The 21,556-nt window shown below is 47.5% G+C and overlaps 1 protein-coding gene across 1 annotated transcript; it reads left to right on the top strand.

The window, feature by feature from the left end:
• Window positions 1-11,701: 11,701 nt before the first annotated feature.
• LOC129461999 (leydig cell tumor 10 kDa protein homolog) lies at window positions 11,702-16,053 on the top strand. The gene is made up of 3 exons (XM_063624020.1): window positions 11,702-11,762; window positions 15,223-15,309; window positions 15,427-16,053. The coding sequence occupies exons 1-3, from the start codon at window positions 11,702-11,704 to the stop codon at window positions 15,753-15,755; spliced, it is 477 nt and encodes a 158-aa protein (XP_063480090.1). The 3' UTR covers window positions 15,756-16,053.
• Window positions 16,054-21,556: the final 5,503 nt, after the last annotated feature.

Here is a 21,556-nt window from a genome sequence, read left to right as displayed (position 1 = left end):
AGAGTTTCAGGCCTAAACCAAAAGGGCCGGGTGTGGTGGCTTATGCCTGTAATCCCAGCACTTTGGGAGGCTGAAGTGGGTGGGTCATTTGAGGCTGAGAGTTCAAGACCAGCCTGGCCAACATGGTGAAACCCTGTTTCTACTAAAAATACAAAAATAGCTGGGCATGGTGGTGCATGCCTGTAATCCCATCTACTTGGGAGGCTGAGGCATGCGGATTGCTTGAACCCAGGAGGTAGGGGTTGCAGTGAGCAGAGATCATGTCACTGCACTACAGCCTGGGTGATACAGGGAGACTGTGTCTCAAAAGAAAGAAAGAAAGAAAGAAAGAAAGAAAGAAAAAGAAAAGAAAGAAAGAAAGAGACGTAAACCTAAAGGAAATCATGAGACATGCAGATTTTCCCCTTAGAGGGGAAAGCTTTCTCCCCTCTAAGCCACCCCTAACTCATGAGTTCTCCAAAGCTCTCCAGCATGGGGCTAAGAAGAGCTTAGATTTTGGTGTCTGATGGACTGGGGTTTGCATCCTGGCCTCAACTCTGGCAGTCTACTTGACGCTGGACAAGTTGTTTTTTTTCCCCATGGCATCAGGTAAAAATGGGTAAAATATTACCTCTCTCATGGGGCTGCTGTAGAATTAAACGAGGTGATGACTTTGCAGTAATAACTCAGCATTGGACATAGAAGATGGCTTTGGTCCTGTGAGCTGTAGGTCTGGGGGCAGGGCTGCCTCTGTGTAATCTCTGGACACTCTTCGATTCCATCTCCAACACTTGCTTCCTGCTCCCCCAGCTTTGTGGAATGTGGCCTGTGGATCCACATTTCACTTCAGGGCTACACCAGAGTTCCCTGTCTTTGTCCCAGTGTAAGTTCTGAAAGGGCAGAGCAAATAGGAGGAAGTGAAGGGAACTAATTGGAGTAGTTTCTTTACTGCTTTATGCTTTGGTTTACTCATATGTAAAAATTTTTGTTTGTTTTTTTGGTAAGAAACAAACAAGTTAAGGTAAGTTAAGTGTTTAGAACAATGTCTGGTGCAAAGTAATTGCTCAATAATGGTTAGCTATTATTTACTTATTTATTTGGCACTTACTGTAAATTTGTCACTATGCTAAGTCCTGAGGATACAAAATGGGAAAGATCTAATTCCTGTCCTGAGTTTCATGTTGGAGATAAAGTAAATAACTAGAGTAACTCACTGTGTTATAGACAATGGCAAGAAATTAGAAACAGTAGTTCTCACCAATAATAGGGGATTAACTGTAATGTTTATTTCATTTATATACTGGAATATTTTGTGTATTTAAGAAGAAAACAAATCTATGTGAAAACTATTCATAATATAGATTTAAAAGAAAAAGACAGATGACAACCAATAGAGTATGATCTCATAGAAACTGAAAAATAAAAAAACAAAAAAACTGGAAACACCAAACTGTTAGTAGTTACCTTTGGGTGGGGTGTTTGCAGTCAATTTTTTCCTAAAATTTTCTTCTTACATTTTTCTGTAATGATCATGTATAACTTTTGTAGCAAACTGAAAAATTTTTTGAAAGCAGGAAGGAAACACTATAGTGTTCTAGTTTAGAGGGAAGATATGTTATGTCTATTGAAGAAATGAAGGCTGTGATGAGAGAAGATGGACATAATCAATTCATAAAAATTCAAAAATGGATATTTACAGCAGAAAAAAAAAAACCCAGTCTCACCAAAAAGGAAATCGACACAATGGGAAAAGACATTAGGTAGAAAATATTCAGAAGAATTTCCAATACTACACATTTAAGACTGATTCCTTATAATAAGGGGAGTTTGATATCGATGTTGATGGCCGGCACATAGGGAAATAAATGCATCTCCATTTGGTTAATGGAAAAACTTTCTAGCAATGAAAGAAATGAGCCTGAGAACAACTGTGGGTTATCTCACATTAAAAAAAATATGGAAATAATAAAATCGCATAATAAAATCACAGTAAAAAGGAGAAATCATAGAATGCAAGGCCAGGAAAGCCACGGCTGTGTTGGAGATCGACAGCAGGTGTCCGTTCTGAGTGCTGCATGCTCGTACTCTATTGGGTGCTAAAATTTTAAATAGCCCCCCTAGAAACACATGTGTTCATACATACCTGGTATGATATGTAAATTGGGCCTTATCTTCTGGAGAGAAATCTGGCAATATTGTAAGACGAGCCATAACATCACTTACAATATTATTTTTCTCCACTGTCACTCTCTTGAAAAACACTCACTAAAGAACTAATATTAAGAGAAAAAAGATGCCCACAATAATGCTGTTTATGTTAGCAAGCACTGAAAACTATCCAATGTCCACTCATAGGGACGTGGCATATTCTCATAACACCACATATGCATCAGGGTTGTTTGCGATGCCCTCTTCATATCTGAGTTCTTGTGCAGTCCCACAAGTGGGTGCATATTGTCATTCTGACGTTGTGGTGGATCCGTGTGACATGCTAAAGTTACTCAGAGTTTAGTCTCTGCTCTACCACTTCTTCAGGAGCACAGTCCACAGCTTTTCCCATAGCATGTGGCTGCATGTTTATGATGCCACATCCAAGGACTTTGTTTCCTGCTGAATCTCAGTCACCTACAACCCATAGTAGGCATCCAGTAAACATTTGGTGGATGAATGAATGAATGATACTTAATGTGATGAAATACACCTAAGTCAGTAGATGTGACCATTGAGAACCACGTTAATGCAGGAATGGTGAATGCAAAGATGAGAACATGGTGTCAAGCGTGACAAGGCACACACATTACATGACTGCTCCACACCTGGATGTGCACAAAGACAGAGGGAATCGCTCACCTCACAGGGGCTAAGTTCTGCAGGAAAGAGAATGTTTAAGTACTTGTGTTTTAAGGACAGAGGAAGTGCTGTCCACCAGGGAAGAGCCTGCCTCCTGGCTGGCAAAGTCCTCGCTCTTAAATTATCAGTGGTTGATTTGGTACAAGGGCTAAGATCAAACCTGATGAGATCTGCAGGTGTTTGACTTCCCAAGACCTGTGGCTCTGATGCATTTTTGTGCTTGAAACAATTACAAAGTGAAGATGGGATGTACAGAGACTTGTGTGAATACACTTTGTATTAGCCAGGGTTCTCCAGAGGGACAGAACCAATAGGATATATGTCTATATGTCTATGTGTATAGGAGAGAACTGGCTCACATGATCAGAAGGCAAAGTCTCATGATAGGCCATCTGTAAGCTGGGGAAGAAAGAAACAAGTAGTGGCTCAGTCCAAAAGCCTCAAAAGCAGGGAGGCTGACAGTGCAGCTGTCAGTCTGTGGCCCAAGGCCTGAATGCCCCTGGCAAATCACTGATGTAAGTCAAGAGTCCAAAGGCCGAAGAACCTGCAGTCTTCCAAGGGCATCAGAGGAAGAGAAGGAAGCATCCAGCATGGGAGAAAGATGAAGCCAAAGGACCCAGCAAGCCAGCTATTCCCCCTTCTGCCTGCTTTGTTCTAGCCGTGCAGACAGACGATTAAATGGTTCCCATCCACATTGAGGATGGGTCTTCCTCTTCCAGGTCACTGACTCAAATGTCAATCTCCTCTGTCAGCACCCTCACAGACAACACCCAGAAACAATACTTTACCAGCTATCTAGGCATCCTTCAATCAAATCAAGTTGACACTTAATAGTAACGATCACACACCTATAGGCTGTCAAGGGCTGTGATAGGCACTGCCTGGAGGGTTGTGGAAAGATCCTCAGAGAGAATAGCTTTGTGCAGGATCTTGAGGATATGGAGGAGTGGATGTGTGTGCATGCACAAGTGTGTGTGGGGGATACACACACATGCTATGTACTATACATATACATATGTCTTTCCTCTGTCTCTCTCTATATATATATCTCTATATATGGCAATGATTGCTTTGAGTTGGGGGAAAGTCTTAGCTTTTAAACACAGAGAGAGGGATTGAAAACAGAACCCTGATCTAGGAGTTTGCCAGTGCTCAGGACAGTGGAATTGGAGGAAGGTGTTCTTGTCCCAGCTTTTAGGCTGGAGACAAAAGGTGGTCTCAGCTCATTAAGTAAGGATGGCCCTGGATCTGTAGGGAAGAACCAGAAAGGAGAAAGGGGTCAGAAATAATAAGCTCATATGGCTCAGGGCTTCACAGTACCATTTCTGGTCATCCTTTGTGTGTGCAGCAACAAAGGTCAGCCTTTGTTTTGCTCTCTGGGTGACTCCTGTCCTCCATGCCATCCTCCATGGAACCTCCATGGCTCCCTGCCTCAAAGTCAGGGTCACTTGGGCATGTATTCATAGCCACTTCTTCTGGGTTCTCTATTGTGTGGCCTGGGTCGGGCAGGGTCTTGGCACCCCATCACTGCCCTTTCTTCTGCAGCAGCTCTGGTGTGTGCTCACTGTTCGCAGTGTGAGTCCTGAATCACTCACCACAACTCACTTGCCTTGTGCTGTCCAATCTTACTTCAGTTGTCCTGATGACTAATGTGGTCCCTTCCTCTCTCAGTTCTTAATTGTTTGGGTTTGTATTTGGCACATGCTGTTGTTGTCTTCTGGGTTTTGTCTCCTCTTAGTGATGATGATGATGATGATGATACCTATTTGGTGATAATGATTCCTCACTCTCTGTCCCAGCAATACAATGGAGAATGTCTTATGCACATTTTCTCTGACCCAGCCCTGGGCTGCTACTATCATCAGGCAGGGATGACTCAGACTCTGCTGGTCTCAGCTTTGCAGATGCGATCTGGACAGTTTCCCTGCCTGGGAGCCGGATGGGAGCAAAATTGATGGAAGCAGTAGACAATGACACTCTTTGTGAGGTATCAGCTCCAGGCTCTTTGTGGGGTTGGAGACTTTCTTGTACCTTCTGCATATTCCCTGCTTTTCTGCAGCACTCCCAGCAACCTCTTTTCACTAGGGCAGAGAGAACTAAGGTGATGGTATTGAGGGGATTGGATTCAGTCTGTAGCTCATCAGGGTCATGTGTGGGATGGAGGCCATGTGTGAAAATCAACCCGCTTGTTATGTGGTGAATGTCTGTGGTTTGCCTCCTCAGCCATCATTCTCTCTTCTGGCAATAGCCTCACTCCATCTATGTATTACTCTCAATCAGTGTGTTTGGGGTGGGCTCCAAGGTGACTCTATGAGCTAAGCCCAGGTTTGTAGCCTGCCAGTGTATCCCCCACTATGACCACAATGAATGGGTTAGGGGCCCATCCCTGAATCGATCAGAGCCAATAAGATGCCAGAAGACCTTCAGTGGAATTGTTGAGAAAGAGGCAGTGTTTTTTCCCACTGGATGTGCCATGTCCATCCACGACCGAGGCCACCAGGGAAGATGGAAGAGCTCTTAAAAAGGAAAAGAAATGGAGCCCCAATGACACCAGTTGAGTGCTTAATCTAGTTGTGTGTGAAGTGAGACCTATCTCTAGACTTTTAAAAAATTTCATGAGCCAATACATCCCCATTCTTTTAATTAAGCCAATCTGAGTTGAGTTTTCTGTCACTTACAACAAGGAAGTCCTGATAGATACAGTCCTGTGACTTTGGGTCAAAGTCACCTCATCAATATGCTCAAAGATTGTGTGAATATGAAGTGAGTTTCTTTGTTTTGATTCTTTAGTTGGGTGTCACTTTGTCCTTGTGTTATGATCAACTTTCTAATTCAAACTATGTTGACACTGCCTTAAACAGTTCTTTGAACTTATCTAGAGTCCATCAAACCAAGGTCAGAAACCCATAACCCATATGCTGTCCTATGGGGACCAACAGGTCAAGTATATAAGGTTACTTGGAAAAACTCCTTGGGAGGGTGGGAGGAACTTTCAGTTATCCATCAATTTCTGGGATTCTTTTATGTTATTGGATAGGAGGTATAGGACTTCTGACCGTCTGGGCTTCCAGTCTCAGGGTCCAACTTACCATTTGCATGTTTCTAAAGAGGACAGAACAGTTGTTCTCACAACTATTTCCTGGCTCTGCAAATAGCACAACACCGTCATCGTCCCAGAGGCATGGCCCAAATCCTGGCTGTCCTGTAACAGGAGCTGTTGCCACCAAGTGACTTATTTCATGGTGAAACCTTCCAGAAATGGGTTTAGACATCGTTGGAATGTGTATGTATTTTTGTGCATTGCATTTTGGGAACATTATTTGATCTAGTTGGCAAAGTGAAGCCAGATGAGCTGAGAGCATAGGTCATGTGGGCTGCCAGCTTTCTGCACTTAAATATTCTGCTTTATTCCCCTCACATTTCTATAGAAGTTCAGCTTTCAGAACTATACAATGGTATTTGGACACAAGACTCTGTAAATGCCGGTAATCTTTGTAAATCATCTATGTGTGTACATGAATCCAGTGAAAAATAAATGAGCATTGTGGTCAAATGTGTGGACCCTGAAGTCTGCACACCTGTGTTCCTCATTCACCTGAGGAATGAGGAATGTCTGTCTTGAGCAAGAGAGGAATGTTGGGGACCACATTTCTTTTGTCTTTCCAAAACCAGCTGGGGTGTCACTGACTCACGAAATTCCTCCATGTTTCCCATTTACAGTCTTTTTGGGCTGCTTCATCACATAATGAAAGGGGATGTATTGTGGATCTTTGTCTTGCCATAGTATTTGATTATTTATTCTTTATTGGTCTATGTAAGCCTTTCCTCCCTCTCTGGCCTGAAACTGCTGGGTGGGTCAAGGCTGTGCCTATCCCACTCCCCACCTGAGGTCTAGCACAGTGCCTGCATGTTGAGGGTGTTTGGTATGGCCTTGTTGACCCTTGGGCCTTTGCTGCCATGGTGATGGGGTTGGCCAGTAGGTGTGAGGGAAGAGCCTGAGGGCAGAAGTTAGGGGTGGGAGGAGAGGTGTGGGTGGGGTGGCCCAGAGAGTGGGGGTCCAGTGAAATAAGGAGGCTAGAACTTTGCTTCTTTGTCCGAGGAAGGTTCATGTGGCCCATTAGCTTCACTGAGAATGGACCTGGATTCATGGCTTGAGGTGGAGCTAGAGACTTGGAAGCAACCATGGCCATTTAACCAAGGTCCATTGCCCTGGTGACGTGGGGTCCTTCCCCTGGGCCAGCCCTTCTCTTGGGCCAGTTCTGTTAGGTGGTCTGTGTCCTGCCCCCTGGGGTCTGAAGGACATAGAGGGGCTAATGGCCAAAGAGCTATGGGCAAAGGACTTGCCCTTATTCTTCTTGGATGGGAAGCATGGAGGGGACCTGGAGTTGGTCCCTGATCCTCTACTGTCTGCAGCCATATCCTCAGGATCTCACGGAGGCAGGAAGACCCAGCCTTGCTCTCAAAGCAGCAGGCCCTGATTCCTACCACCTCTGCCTCAGCTTGCCCGTTGCGCCTCCGTGGGAGGCCTTCCTGAACCATAGGCCCCAGCACATTGGCAGCATGCTCAATTGTTGGCCAGGGAAGAAACTTACAGCTCACTAGAGGAGTGACCCTGCCCTTCCATCCCCCACCCGAGATGGTCCAGGGTCTCTTGCCGGATGCCAGATGTGCCTCTGTGTGTGTGTGTGTGTGCGTGTGTGTGAGAGAGAGAGAGAGAGAGAGATGGAGGGAGAGAGCGAGAGAGAGTCACTATAAAACTGGGGGCAGAGAACAAGTAGGAAGTCACAGACAGCACTTCTTCCCTCTCCACTGCCCCAGTTCCCAGCCCTACGAAAGCTGCCTGTCCTGGGCGTGAGGAGGCTGGGAAGGGAGTGCAGTACAGAGGGCACAGTGCTTCCAGGGCTTCTCACCTCCAGAAGTGTACTTTTGGGAAAGGATCTCAAATGTACAGCAGCTCCTCCTGGGTTACCAAGTGTATAGACTTGTATAGGCAGCTGGGCCTGGCCCCCGAGCTGAGTGAGCCCCTGGAGCCATGCGAAGAGGCTCTGACCCTCCTATTTCCTGTCTTCCTGACTTGAGCACACCATCTCCCCTTCCACTGTCTCTACTTTTTCATCTGTAAAATGGGTATCCTACCACCCCACTCCAAAGGTAAGTCTAAGGAGACCACAGGTGAGGCAGCACTTTGCAAACTCTACTGTTCCTTGCCACAGTGCTGACGGACATGGTGGATGACAGAGCACAGGAGCCCCGCACTGAAGTGCTGGGGGTCCGCAGAGGGACAGGGAGGGACAGAAGAGGCTGCTCCAAGGAAGGGCGTTTGGTTCCCACAAGAGTCGTGGATCTTTGTCTTCTTGCACTGGGCCACAAGGAACCAGAGGCTCAGCAGGGCTTTGGGGTGGTGGATGCAGGCAGCAGCAGGGGATGGAAAAACAGGCACAGTCCCTCACTGCCTCAGATTTATCTAGTTCTTTGTCCCTGGTCTCAGAGGGTACCTTTCCAGACTGTGGTGGGAACTACAGGGGCCCTTGGACCTTCAAGTGTGATTTTATTTATTTATTTTTTTTTATGGAGGTGGTTCTAGGGAACTCAGGAAGAAAACTGGCATCCTGGCATTGGCCACCCCTAAAAATACGATGTGATGTGGCTAACGAGAAAGCACAACAGGCCTGGCTCTGCATGGCCTAATATAGCCTGGCATTCAAGCCCCAACCAGGACGTAAATGGGGATTGGTAATTGAAAGCACGAGAGGTCTCTTGGACGGGATGACGGGGAGCCTGCTGTGATCTCTGAGGTGGGCATGCCAAGGGGATCGGAAAAGCAGCCCTAGGGGACTGTCCTGGGTTTCCCAGTGTGGGTGGGGTTGGGGCCTGGATGAGGGCACCCCCGTGCAGCCTCCTGCCCACACTCTGCCTAGCAGGTCAGCATCGGACTGACCAGTCCAATTAGCCCTCATGGGGAGGAATGGTGGGCTCAGTGCCACCAGAGGTCATAAATTCCATCACTCTGACCTCTTGAGAGCAGAGTGGACCAACCTCTCCATTCCCCTGCCTTGCCAGCACCCTGGCTAGCTGATTTTGGCCCTACATGGACTCTATGAGAGAACGCGGCCCAGTCCTCCCCCTCAAACAGAGGATTGACGCCAACCTCAAGTGTGGAAGCATCATGGAGGCAATGCCAGACGCTTTTTCTTCCTCATCCTCTCTCCTCCTGCAAAGACACAGATCCATGAGTCAGCCAAAAAGCTAAAGGACTCTGAGGCTATTTTGTGCTGACTTGCGACTCAGGTCTGGGGAGGTAGAGGGGGCAGAATGTGGGAGAAGAGAAACAAGTTTGGGAGTGAGGATGATTTCCCTGGGGCCACCTTGTAGGGTGACCACTTCATCTCTGTTTGCCTTGGGCCTTCCTGGTTTTGGCACTGAAAGTCCCAAATCCCAGAAAACCTCTGAGTCCAGGGAGAACCAGGATGGTTGGTCATCCTTTCCCATCAAAACCTCTGAAGCCTGCTCCTCATGGGAGAACCATCTCTGGACTGGTGTCCCAGGTGACTCAGCCAAGGACCCAGAGCCTCCTGCTGGCAGAGCTAGGACTTGAATACAAATCCAGGGCTGTTTGCCCCCAGCCTGCATTACTCAGGTCCTTCCATGAAGTGGGACACCTGGATCTCTCCAATGATCTTGGCCAAGGCCTTTCCCCAGGATGAAAGTGGTGGTGAAATAGCCAAAAGAGGGAGGAGAGGGGTGAATGAGTCGCCCTTGGAGATAAAAAATAAGACCCTGCAGCTCACCCTAGCTCAGAAATGTGGGGTCCCAAGAGGGGAAAGATGCAATCTCTGCCCTTAAGGAGTTCATATCCTGCTTCGAAAAGTGCAGTGGACTTGCCTTTGGGTGCCTGGCTCAGATGCCACTCAGTGCCACCTACACGCACTCACCAGGAAACAATAGACAAAGGGTGTGGCCTATCAAGATTACATTACTCTAATTTCCCTTATAGAATGTATTCAGTCAAGAAATATGTATTGAATATTTGTTCTTAAGCATGCTGTTCCTTGTGTTTGAAACATACTCTTCTCTTTTTCCCTCCTTCTCCTCTTTCACCCCCACATCCCAATTCCACCCATTCCTCAGGTCCCAGCTCAATAGGTAATATTTATTGAACACTTAGTATGGATCAGGTGCCATAGTAAGCAATTTGCACCGCTTTAATTAAATACATTTAATCCTCATGAAAACCATATGATTCCGTTATACCCATTTTACAGATGAAGAAACTGAGTGGTTAACCGGCTTGCCCCATGACACATGGCTCTTCTCTGTTAGGCTGGGTTGTAGCCTGGCGTGCACCTTCCCTGCAAGGAAGGCTTTCCTGAGCCCCAGTGCCCAGTTCCCATGCCCCTATAATTAGTTTCTGCTGGAGCACTTGTCACCAGGCTGTGACACACTGTCTCCTTGTCTGTCTCCTCCATGAGATGGGGTTCCTGTAGGGTTGAACTCCTTCCTGCTATATCCCTGATAGTAGGCATTGAGGAGGAGTTTGGTAAATACCTATTGGATGAATAAATGAATGAATTGATGGATGAATGAATGAGTTGCCTCAATAGCCATAGGAGCTCTGAGGTCCTCAGCAAAGGCCTTTGTTTTGTCGCTGAGGGGCACTCCACACTGGCAGAATTGGGTCAAGGAGCTCTTGATGGCACAAGGCAAACAGCCCTCCTGAGTAACCGTATAACTGTGACATCGGGACACAAACTGATTTTTAAATACTAAAATAAGTTTAAACTTTTTAAAGTAAATGACATTCATGAATTCTTAGGATGAAACTGAGATGTGGAGGAAATTTCATGCTTGTGTTGGTGTCGACAGGCGAGTCTCAAATTTCACCCTTCACCCAGCCCCCTGCAAATTCTCCTCTGCTGTTGGAGTGATTCGGGGAAAAAGTTTGAGAAATGCCGCCTGGAGTAGCTGGCTGGAGCTCAGGACGTGGGATGTCTGGAGCTCAGGACGTGGGATGTCTGGATTCAGCGTGGGCTGAAGGAAGGACATTTCAGGGAGGGGCACTGCAGGAGCAAAGGTGCAATAATGGGGACAGGTGGACCTCTCCTTGTTCCTTGTTCCTGGAGCTGGGTGAGCAGCCAGTCCTTATGAACGGCTCTGAACATGCCAATAGCTGTTGCAATGTACGATTGGCAGCCACATCCTGAAGTACTACCACCACCACCATCACTTGGAAAACCTCACACTATTTTTAGTCCCTTTAGCTCAAGAAAATATTATATCATCTCTTTCCCTCCCTACAAGCCAATTCATTGTTGATCTTGTCCCATCGTAAAACCCTGTTCTCCTTTTTAGCTGTGTGAGACCAATAAGCAGTGGGGTGGAGTCCCTCTGCTATTTTCATATTTTGTGTCACTTGTTCACATGGGAAAAATCATGATATTTTCCCACGTTGGGGCCCTGTGTAACCTGGCTTTGAATTTTAAGCAAGTAATTGCTCTGGATCATGAGAGGGGACCGATGAGAATGACCGACCCGCAGGGCTCAGGGTTCCAGGCGCCTGATGTTGGCATGACTGGGGCTCGATGCTGATGATCTTGTTGATTTTAGAAGCATTTCCAAGAAGAAGAGGAGGAACCAGTGCCCTGTAGAGTGGTGGGAGAAAAGAGGGGCAAGATCCTCCGTTGAAGGAATCTGCTCTGATTCAGCAGGAAGGCTGGGAGATGCTTGGCAGTTCCAGTTCATTGCAGGTTTACAAAATGCTTTTCCACCTTGATCTCTTTTGGTCAAAGTTCTGGGAGTTGGGTTGGGCAGAAGGCATGATCTGCCTCCTACAATTGAGGAAACAGAAAGGGCAAGAAAAATAGCCCAGCGCCCCATGGAGCTGGAAGCGGCAGAACCGGGCTGCAACTGGAGCGTCGTAGTGACTGATGTGATGGGTCAGGGGTTCAGACAAACATGGGTGTGTATGAGGCTTTTCCATTTACTGGGTGAGTATCTGCACAGTCACTTCTCTTCTCTGAGCCTCAATTTCCTCAGCTGTAAAATGGGGATGTTATCCTCTCACAAGTTGGGTAGAATGTGATAATGGTTGTGAAGTATGTAGGAAGTGCTCAATGTATGGTCCCTATTCATACTATCAATATTATTTCTTGCTGCAGATGTCCCCTCTCTCTATGTATCTTGCCCAATCTTCACCTCTCTCTTTACCAGAGGGTCCCATCTGTTATCTCTTTCAACTTGCAGCCAAAGAAGCTTAAAGAAAATGTAAATAGTTTAAAAATTTAAGGCACAAACATGTCTGTTGGGTTCTGGATCTGCCAAGAGACATCCTTGCCATTTCTCTGCCACTTCTAGCTCCATGGGCCCCTGGGCTACTTTTCTGCCCATTTGTTTCCTCAGTTGTAGGAGGAAGATGATGCCTTCTGCCCACCCCAAATCCCAGAACTTTGACCAAAAGAGATCAAGCTGGGAAAGCATTTTGTAAGCTGCAATGACTTGGAGATATGTGTGTCCTTTCAGCAGTGAAAGGGGATTAAGAGAAGCTGCCGCCGTGGGCCGGAGTCTGACCTGGCATCATCTTGATAATGGCTGGCATTTGTGAGGCTGTGAGTTTCTAAGAAGGAAATTATCTTGGCAACTCAGCAGTATTAAGCAATGGGCAGCTGTCTAGAGCCCCATCTGTAGGGGACGCACACAAAAAAACCCACTGGAAATTTAATGTCATGGGCAATGTTTACCCAAGTGCTTTCAGGGAAAGTTTGATGAAATGGGAAGATCCTTTTTGGATAAGCTGTGTGGGATACAGCATAGTCTCCCAGAGTGAGTGCCAAGAGCATAAGATGGTCCCTAAATAGGGTGGAGACAACCATCTGAGGAGCTTTCGGTTTGCTGGGTGTATTTGGGGCCAAAGATGAATGGCTTAGGGAACCCCCTTGCCATGGGATACATGGGTCTGTCTATCATGAGTCCGGGCTGAGGCTGGAAAGCTGGAAATGGAGGAAGGTGCAGTGAATATCAGGCATGTGACTGTCCTGCTATTAAGTCATTTACCCAGACTGTCCCACCCCAGCCTGAGGTTGACGTGATAGGGGCGCATATATTAGGCAGATGCTGTGGGAACTGCCTGGATGGTTGCCCTGCTCTGGGGTGGACCTGGTCATGCTTAGAGGAAAACAAACCCTGCCAGGAATTCAGGTGGCCCGGGAGGTGGGGGTGCTGGCAGTGAGTGTGTCTCACAAAGGCCACTGCCCTAGAGGCAAAGGCTGGATGGAGGCTGGCCCAGTTCCTTCTGTTCCTAATCCTACAGAATCTCCTTGAAATTTCATGGGCCTCAGGGGTGACCATGGGCTGAGGGGTTGAACGCTCCATGGCAGAAGCTTCACTTGGTAATGAAAACAGCAACGTCCCCACCACCCAGTATGAATGACCCATGGCTCCAGGCCTCCTGCCATTCACATGGTCTAGGCGGATGGTCCAGCTAGACAGCTAGCTGTGCATGTGCTGAGCCTCTGCTTTGTGCCAGCTACTCTGTTAGGTGGCTCCTCCTGTACCCAGTTTTTAATCCTTCCAATAAGCTTGCAAAGTCAGTATTAGAATTCCCATTTTATAGAGGAGGAAGCTGAGGCTGGGGTTGGGGACTCAGTCCTGGTCTAGAAGGATCCTCCCTCCCATGCATGTCTTCCAGTTCTCATGTCCACACTGGATGAGATTTCCAGTGTCCTGCCCTGCTTGCTGGGTCCTTGCTGGTTTTCGTTGTGGGTCAGGGAACTTCAGGATTCACAGATGCCGGCTGACTTAGGGTCTGGGGAGCTGGGCTCCCACCCTATTAGGGACCAGCCATAGCTGCTGGGGCCTCCTACTTAGGTGAAGTGGAAGCAAATAGGCAGTTGTTTGTGGGGCCCTGCACAGAAGGTGGAGGCGTGCTTAGGGGAATGGGGTGGGACTCCTTCTCCCTGCACCTTTTCAGCTTTTCTGGGCACTTGGTAGTGGGAACCCCAGGGGCCAGTATTGCTTTTCTTCTGCTTTTTGGGGTGGGGCTGGGAGGTGTGAAAAGGAAATGCAGGCCCTGGGCAGAGGTCAAGTACAGAGGATGAAAAGACCAACGTGGTATTTGCTTGTCCCGTTTCCTTGCCAAAGGCCACCCCTGAAGCACAAAGCCTGGATCTTCAGAACTTGAGCCCTGCTGTCCTTCTTGAATTCTGGACTGAGACAGGGCAGGGGGCCATGGCCAGATGGATTCTTGCTTCGTTCTAGCCAGGGGAACAGCCGACTTGTTGGGCTGGACCAGGAATATGGCTGGCCCCTCACCCACTTTAGGAATCCTAATTGATTTCTTTTTTACATTGCACTTTGCAACTCCCTTCTCCTGCAGGTGAAAGGGGAAATTGGAAGGTAAAACCTGCGGTGGCAAGGCCTTGAACATTGCTTATCGTCTCCAAGTGCAGGGTGGAGAGAGTGACAGCTTTATGATGATTAACCTGTGGGTCTGCTGCATTGGAAAAAAATTAATCTTGAGCCCCAAGACCCCCCCACCCCCGGTCACTTTTAAATGCTACTTTCTCAAGGCTATGAACTTGATTCTTCCCCTCCAACTCGTTGTGTTTATTTTGAATAGTACTTCTCAGGAACTTTTACATTAAGCTTTCCTAGCTGATGTTGCTTGGTTTGGACTAACATCAGTAATAGGCTTATTTCCCTGGTGTAATAATGGAAAATATGCTTCATTTCATGTGTCGCCTCGGCTAAATTGTGGTGGTAACATGGAGCTCTGTATTGGGAAGAATCTGGGGCCAAGACCAGACTCACCAGAAAGTAGTACTGTGATTGATTAGCAATGCCTGTCATGGCCATGGGAGGCAGGAGTGGGGACACCTGTGCCATCCCCTATTTAGGAGATTAATTTCCCCACTCCTATCTGTCTAGTCTGTAGCAAACAGACCTTTAACATAAAAAGTCAATGCTCTTCTACAAGGGTGCAATATGCTGTGCCCAGTAGGGCACCTTATGCACTCCAGAACGGTCTTGCTTTTCACCCAGCTTTTGGAGTGAAAAAAAATTTTTTTTTTTGAGACAAACTCTCACTCTATCGCCAGGCTGGAGTGCAGTGGCACAATCTTGGCTCACTGCACCCTTCTTCTCCCGGGTTCAAACAATTCTCCTGCCTCAGCCTCCTGAGTGGCTGGGACTACAGGTGCCCGCCACTATTCCCAGCTAATTTTTGTATTTTTAGTAGAGACGGGGTTTCACCATGTTGACCAAGATGGTCTTGATTTCTTGACCTCGTGATCCGCCCTCCTCGGCCTCCCAAAGTGCTGGGATTACAGGTGTGAGCCACTGCACCCTGCCCAGAGTTAATTTTCTACAAAATAGATACCATCAGCTCCCTGCCACCTACAGCAACACACATAGCCCTTCAACACGTGGACCCAACTTTTCTCCCTGGCCTCATCAGCAATACTCCTGCACGTGCACCTTATAGTCCAGGTGTGTGGAATTTTTCTCGTTGTGTTCGGAATTCACAGTGCCCTTTCCTACATTCTTGCATTCTCATGTGTGTTCCCTTTGCCTGGAACATCTCTTCCTTTCTTCTTATCCTTTAAGATCCAGCTGGCCTCTTCCGCTGCGTGCCGGATCCTAGCACAGGGGCAGCGCAAGTTCCAGGCGCACAAGCCAGCGAAGACGCAGCGGCGGCCCCTGAAAGGAACCGGGGCCGCAGGAAAGACGGTCGTGTTACAGCTCCCAAGAAGGCGCGCGTTGGTCAGCAGCAAAAGCTTAAGAAGAACCTAGAAGTCGGGATCTGGAAGAAGATCGAACATGCCGTGGTGATGAAAGCCAGCAACAGCCTGTCCAAGAAGCTGGCACTGCTGAAGGCCTCGACCAAGAAGAAAGGGGCGGCTGCTGCCACCTCCTCCAACAAGACACCTTCCTGAGGACGCTGGCCCCAGCACAGGCCAACACCACAGCCCCCGCATCCACGATGGGACCTTGCAGGTGATCCCACAGGCTGCACTGTCAGGAAGAAGACCCTGTTCCCCAGCACTGGGTCTCACTTAGAACTTCGTTGGGAGCCTGGCCCTTGGGCAGCAGACCCTAGGGTGCTGAGAACCCAGCAATGGCCAGGAAGATACAGTCACCAATCTCATCTGCCCCTGTCCCCCTTCCCAGGTCCTACCTTCACAGGTTCAACACAGAGCAATAAACCTGGCTTTGTCATTAAAAAAAAAAAAATCCAGCTAACATGTCAGTTCCTCCATGAAGTCCTCTCTGATACCTCCAGACAGATTAGTCCTTCCCTCCATCATCTGTATTCCCACAGCATTCTGTTCATTTCTCTATCATAGCACAGGGACATATAGACAGACAACTAAAGATGCAGCAAGCTGTTTCCCGTTAGACTGGCAGCCTCCAGAGGACGGAGACCACCATGGGATGCTGCGGTGTAGCACTGCCCCTGGCTTCCAGAAGACACTTGGTGAAGGATGACTGAAGCAATCAACGTGAGGATGAATGAACTCCAGGATGTGTTGTAAAGTGACTTGAATTTTGATTCCCATTTGTTCTAGCTTGCCAAGGCTTAAATCGCGTTTGTTGGAATGCGAGGAAAGGAGGAAGAGTGGTGATTAAATGTGCTTGATAAAACTTCTCTATTTTGTGTTTGGAATAAAAATGGGAAGCTTGAGATAAAATGGTGCTTGTTTCAGTGCTGAACAGGCTTCTCCAAGCAGGGCCTCGTGTCTAATCCTCCCTTAGAAGTGGGGAGGGTGGCACCAGGCTAGGCACTGTCACGGGGGGCAGTATAAAGGGTGGCAGTGGGATGGAGGTGGGAGACACCGTTTCCCCGGTGGGAGGGCATGGATGGTTCCACAGAGGGGCAGTCAGGGCCCAACATGCAAGGGTGGGAGTTTGTCGGGTGGGGCAGCTGTTCCAGGCAGGGAACAGCATGTGCAGGGCATGAGCCGTGTGCATTAACTTCCACCACACGCCGGGCGCCGTGCTGAGCAGGGGGAGCGTTCCCTGCTTCTTTCTCATCCAGATCCCCAGCTCCACCAAGCTGCATCCCAAAATGTAGTGTTCACTGGTCTGTTGATTTTACTTTTCTTGGGTGGCTAGTAGACATGATTTGTGTATCTGTGTGGAATATGGCATCTCTTGGAGGTGACTGGTGTTGTAGGCTTCGCTACAGAGTTGGCTGTGACCCTGTCATCATTCTCACACTTGGTGATATGGTTTGGTTCTGTGTCCTCACCGAAATCTCATCTTGAATTGTAATCCCCATGAGTCTAGGGAGGGACCCGGTGGGAGGTGATTGGATCATGGGGGCAGTTCCCCCATGCTGTTCACGTGATAGTTAGGAAGTTCTCATGAGATCTGATGGTTTCATAAGGGGCAGTTTCCCCGGCACGCTCTCTCTCCTGCTGCCTGCGTGCTCTCTCTCTCCCTTGCTGCCTTGTGAAGAAGGTGCTTGCTTCCTCTTCACCTTCCGCTATGATTGTAAGTTTCCTGAGCCATGTAGAACTGTGAGTCAATTAAAAATTACCCAGTCTCAGGTATGTCTTTATAGCAGTGTGAAAATGGACTAATACACTCAGCTTCTCTGGCTAATGGGAAAGGCAGGGAGGGAGGGTGACACTTGCAGAGCCACAATTGCAGCCCACCATCCCTCCCATCTCATGACCGGAAAGGGCAAAACTTGAGAAGCAGAGCCGGGATTTGAAGGGAGTCTGTGAGCCTCCTGGGGCTGAGCATGTGTAGCGAGCAGAAAGAGTTTGGGCCACTCCGAGTGTCCCCAGACCCTTCCCCCATCTCTTCCCAAAGAACTGCGCTGGTGACGCTGCCTCACAGGGCTGAGGAAGGTCAGCGCATTCAATCTGGTCCCACAGAGTCTCCCCCAGGGGGCAGCAAGGATTTCACTTGGGGCTCTGCCATGGTCATTCCCTGCTGACCCTGACCAAGGCCATGTGGGGTGGCTGGCACCACGCCCTGGAGATTACTTGTCCTCCGTGTGCTCAGAGCTCAGTAGAGAAACAAGATTAATACTGACAGGCAAATAATACAGTTTGGATACAATCTGAAGCTATTTGGGACACACGCCCATCCTCAGAAAGTTGTGTGAAATGAGTTTGCCATCAATAGTATATGGCCTGACTAAAAGGTCTCCCGTGCCCCCTTCTCCCTAACTTACACCTCAAAGCAATGCGTCCAATAGAAATGCAATGGAATGGGAGCCACATATGTCATTGGAAAATTTCTAGTAGCCACATTAAAAAAACTAAGAAGAGACAGGTGAAGCTAATTTTAGTAAAACATTTTATTTAATCCAATCTATTTGGAATGTTATTTCAACACTCAAGCAATATAAAAATTGTTAATGGGCTGTTCTACATTTTTGTAAAATACTAAGCCTGAACTGCGGTGTATTTTGTGCTGAGAGTGCACCCCAGTTCAAACTAGCCACATTCAAGGGTTCAATAGTGGCATGTCCTTAGTGGCTATTGCATTGGGCAGCAAAGCCTCAAAGACTTAAGCAAGTTATTTAGCCTTTCTGTGCGTCTGTTTCCTCATCTGATGGATGGGGATGATAAGAGTACCTAGAGATAATACATACATAGGGTTTAGCACAGCCCCAGGCTCAGGAAAACCTTTGGTAAATGCTCATTCATTTTATTGCTAGTGTTGAAGGCAGGATTGGGGGGTGTGCAGTTCTCCCACTTTGGATTTGGCTTTGGGAAGCAACTTTCCTTAAACTTGGATCCTGTGTCCACCTCGGTATTAGCTCTTACTGCCCTTTAGTCTACTGGTCCATTCCTTCTGGCTCACCAGGACTCCCAACACCTTCCTGGGCAACGAGCTGCCAGGCTAGGATACTGGTGGGTGGAGGGGGAGCTGTTTTCCAAAGGAGAGGACCACCCCTCTGATCTCCTAGGGGACTACTTTGTCAGCTTGGTTTGTATCATGAGTATCTGGTTTATTAAACCCACGTGGCAGCTCATGACTCCTTTTACCATGCTCAGGAGAAAGGCCAAAAGCCTGGGGCAGGGTGACCTGTATGGCATTGTGCCATTTGACCAGTTTCTGTCATGTGCAAATATGACAGTCCTCACTGGGAGCTCCAGAAGTGGTGTTGTCCAGAGCAGAGGGGCCCAGCCTTGCTTCTTGCCCTTGGGCTATGCTTAGTGCCTGCCAATCAGAAAGCCTTCAGTGATTAGGGTTGAAGATCAATGTTTCCTCAGCCCTTGGTGGGATCCATCAGCTCCCTGGAGAAAACAAGTTGCCTATCACAGCCAAGTAAGGGGTCAGGGCTTGGTGTGGATGTCAGCCCTGGTCCTGGGCCCCCCACCGTGGGCTGCTGGGCCTACTGGGATCTCCCTGAGGGGCCTGCTGCTTGCCTCACCTCCTTGCCTTGTCATCTTCCTTTCATCATTTCATGGATTCCACAATTCCTCCCTTTCTTCATTCATTTAACTAATATTTATTGAATACCAACTGTTCGCTTGGCACATGGTATATGGTAAACCCTGGATCCATGAGCTCACTGTCTAAGAGAGTAAGACACTAATCAAACAATCACACAAACAAATGTGCCGCTATGACCGCAGCAAGCGCCTAGGTGTGAGGGAGGGCCAGCTGGCTTGCTTGGTTTGGTGTGTGGTTGGGGTGTTGGCATTGTCTTTAAAGCTTTCCAGGTGATTCTAAGGTGCAAGCAGGGCTATGGCCCGCCAGTAGGGGCAGGGGCAGGGGTTGGGGGGGCGGTGGAGGGAGAGCATGTGGTAGGGGTGGGGGTGGGGGTTGAGTGGGAGGGAGTACTTTCAATTCTATACCTGGGCACTCTCTGCAGCCCAGGTACAAAATCCAAGGCACTCCCTCCCACCCCTCTCTTCCTATCTGTGTGACTGTATGTGGGACATTTTGATACAGCCCCATCAAAATGCAAAATTGCGTTTTTTATTTATTTTTTATTTTTTAGAGATAAGGTCTAGCTCTGTCACCCAGGCTGGAGTTCAGTGGCATGGTCATAGCTCACTCCTGGGTTCAAGTGATCATCCCACCTCAGCTTTCCAAGTAGCTAGGACTACAGGCAAGCCACCATGCCTCGCTAGTTTTTTTTTTATGTTTTATTTTCGTAGAGATGGGGTCTCACTATGTTGCCCAGGTTTGTCTTGAATTCCCAGCCTCAAGTGATCCTTCCACCTGAGCCTCCCAAAGTGTTGAGACTATAGGCCTGAGCCACTGCACCTGCCCCTCCTTGTAATTTCCAAGTAACACATCCATCAGTTATTTTTGACCTTCAGTTTTTTTGTTTTGTTTTGTTTTGTTTTTTTTAACTTAAATGGTACCTGAGCCTCACTCCAGGATTTGGGATAGGAGGAGGCTGAGGAAGTGGGGAAGGATATTTGTTTTCACACAGTACTTGGTAAATCATGAAGAAAGTTGAAAACATAATATTATAATTTTTAAATTTATTATCTTGAATAGGTAATATATTCATGTGGTTACACAAAAAGGTTTAGAGAGAAAAATCTCCCTCCCAGTTTTACTTCTGTGCAATTACCACCCCCATCCTTAACAGGCAAGCAGTTTTATTTTTTGTTTTATAAGTTTTAGTTTAAAAATCCTTTCCACCTCCCAGTTTTTTTTTTTTTTTTTTTTTTTTGAGATGGACTCCTGCTCTGTAGCCCAGGCTGGAGTACAGTGGCGCAATCTCGGCTCACTGCAAGCTCTGCCTTCCGAGTTCAGGCCATTCTCCTGCCTCAGCCTCCCAAGTAGCTGGGACTACAGGTACCCGCCACCATGCCTGGCTCATTTTTTGTACTTTTAGTAGAAACGGGGTTTCACCGTGTTAGCCAGGATGGTCTCGATCTCCTGACCTCATGATCTGCCCGCCTCGGCCTCCCAAAGTGCTAGGATTACAGGCGTGAGCCACCGCGCCCGGCCCCACCTCCCAGTTTTTTATACCAGAAGCAGTATAATGTAAACACTGGTCTGCCCCTAAACAATGTATCTCTTGGAGCTCTTTCTACGTCAGCACATAAAGAGCTTCCTCATTCTTACTTTTTTTCCCAAACAGCTGCACAGTACTCTGTTGGGTGGATGTACTGTAACATCATAATTTATTCAACCAGTCCCTACTGATGAACGTTTGTTTGTTTCTCTTCTTCTGCTATAATACATTATGCTGTAGTGAATAACCTTATAAATATGTCACTTCACATGTTTGCAAGTCTATCTGGGATCAGTTCTCAGAAGTGGGATTACTGCGGGTAAAGGGTATAAGCATTGCAATTTTGATAGATTTTACCAAATTGCCCTCTGTGGGGGTTCTTCCACCAGTAACGTGTGAGGGAGCTTGTTTCTCCGCAGCTTCTCCAACAGAGTGAGTTCTTAAACTTTTGACTCTTGGCCAACTTTGCTAGACAAATGATGTTATCTCAGTGTAGTTTTCATTGCGCTTTTATTATGAATAAGGTTGAGTATCTTTTCATAGAGTTAAGGGTCATTTACATATTTGTTTTCGTTTTTTCATGTTTAAGTTCAGGGGTACATGTGCAGGTTTGTTATATGGGTAAACCTGTGTCATGGGGGTTTGTGGTACCATAAATTTGTTTTCTATGAACTGTCTACTCACATCCATTTGTGTGATTGTCCTTTTCTTAGCAATTTGTAAGAGCTTGTGCATTTTAGAAAGATTAGCCCTCAATTTGTGATAATGGCTTATGAATATGTCTGCTTAGAT

This window comes from Symphalangus syndactylus, chromosome 2 (assembly GCF_028878055.3).
Source record: "Symphalangus syndactylus isolate Jambi chromosome 2, NHGRI_mSymSyn1-v2.1_pri, whole genome shotgun sequence".
Lineage (NCBI taxonomy): Eukaryota > Metazoa > Chordata > Mammalia > Primates > Hylobatidae > Symphalangus > Symphalangus syndactylus.
Note: the sequence above shows the minus strand (reverse complement) of the source record. Positions and strands in the feature narration are given on the sequence as shown.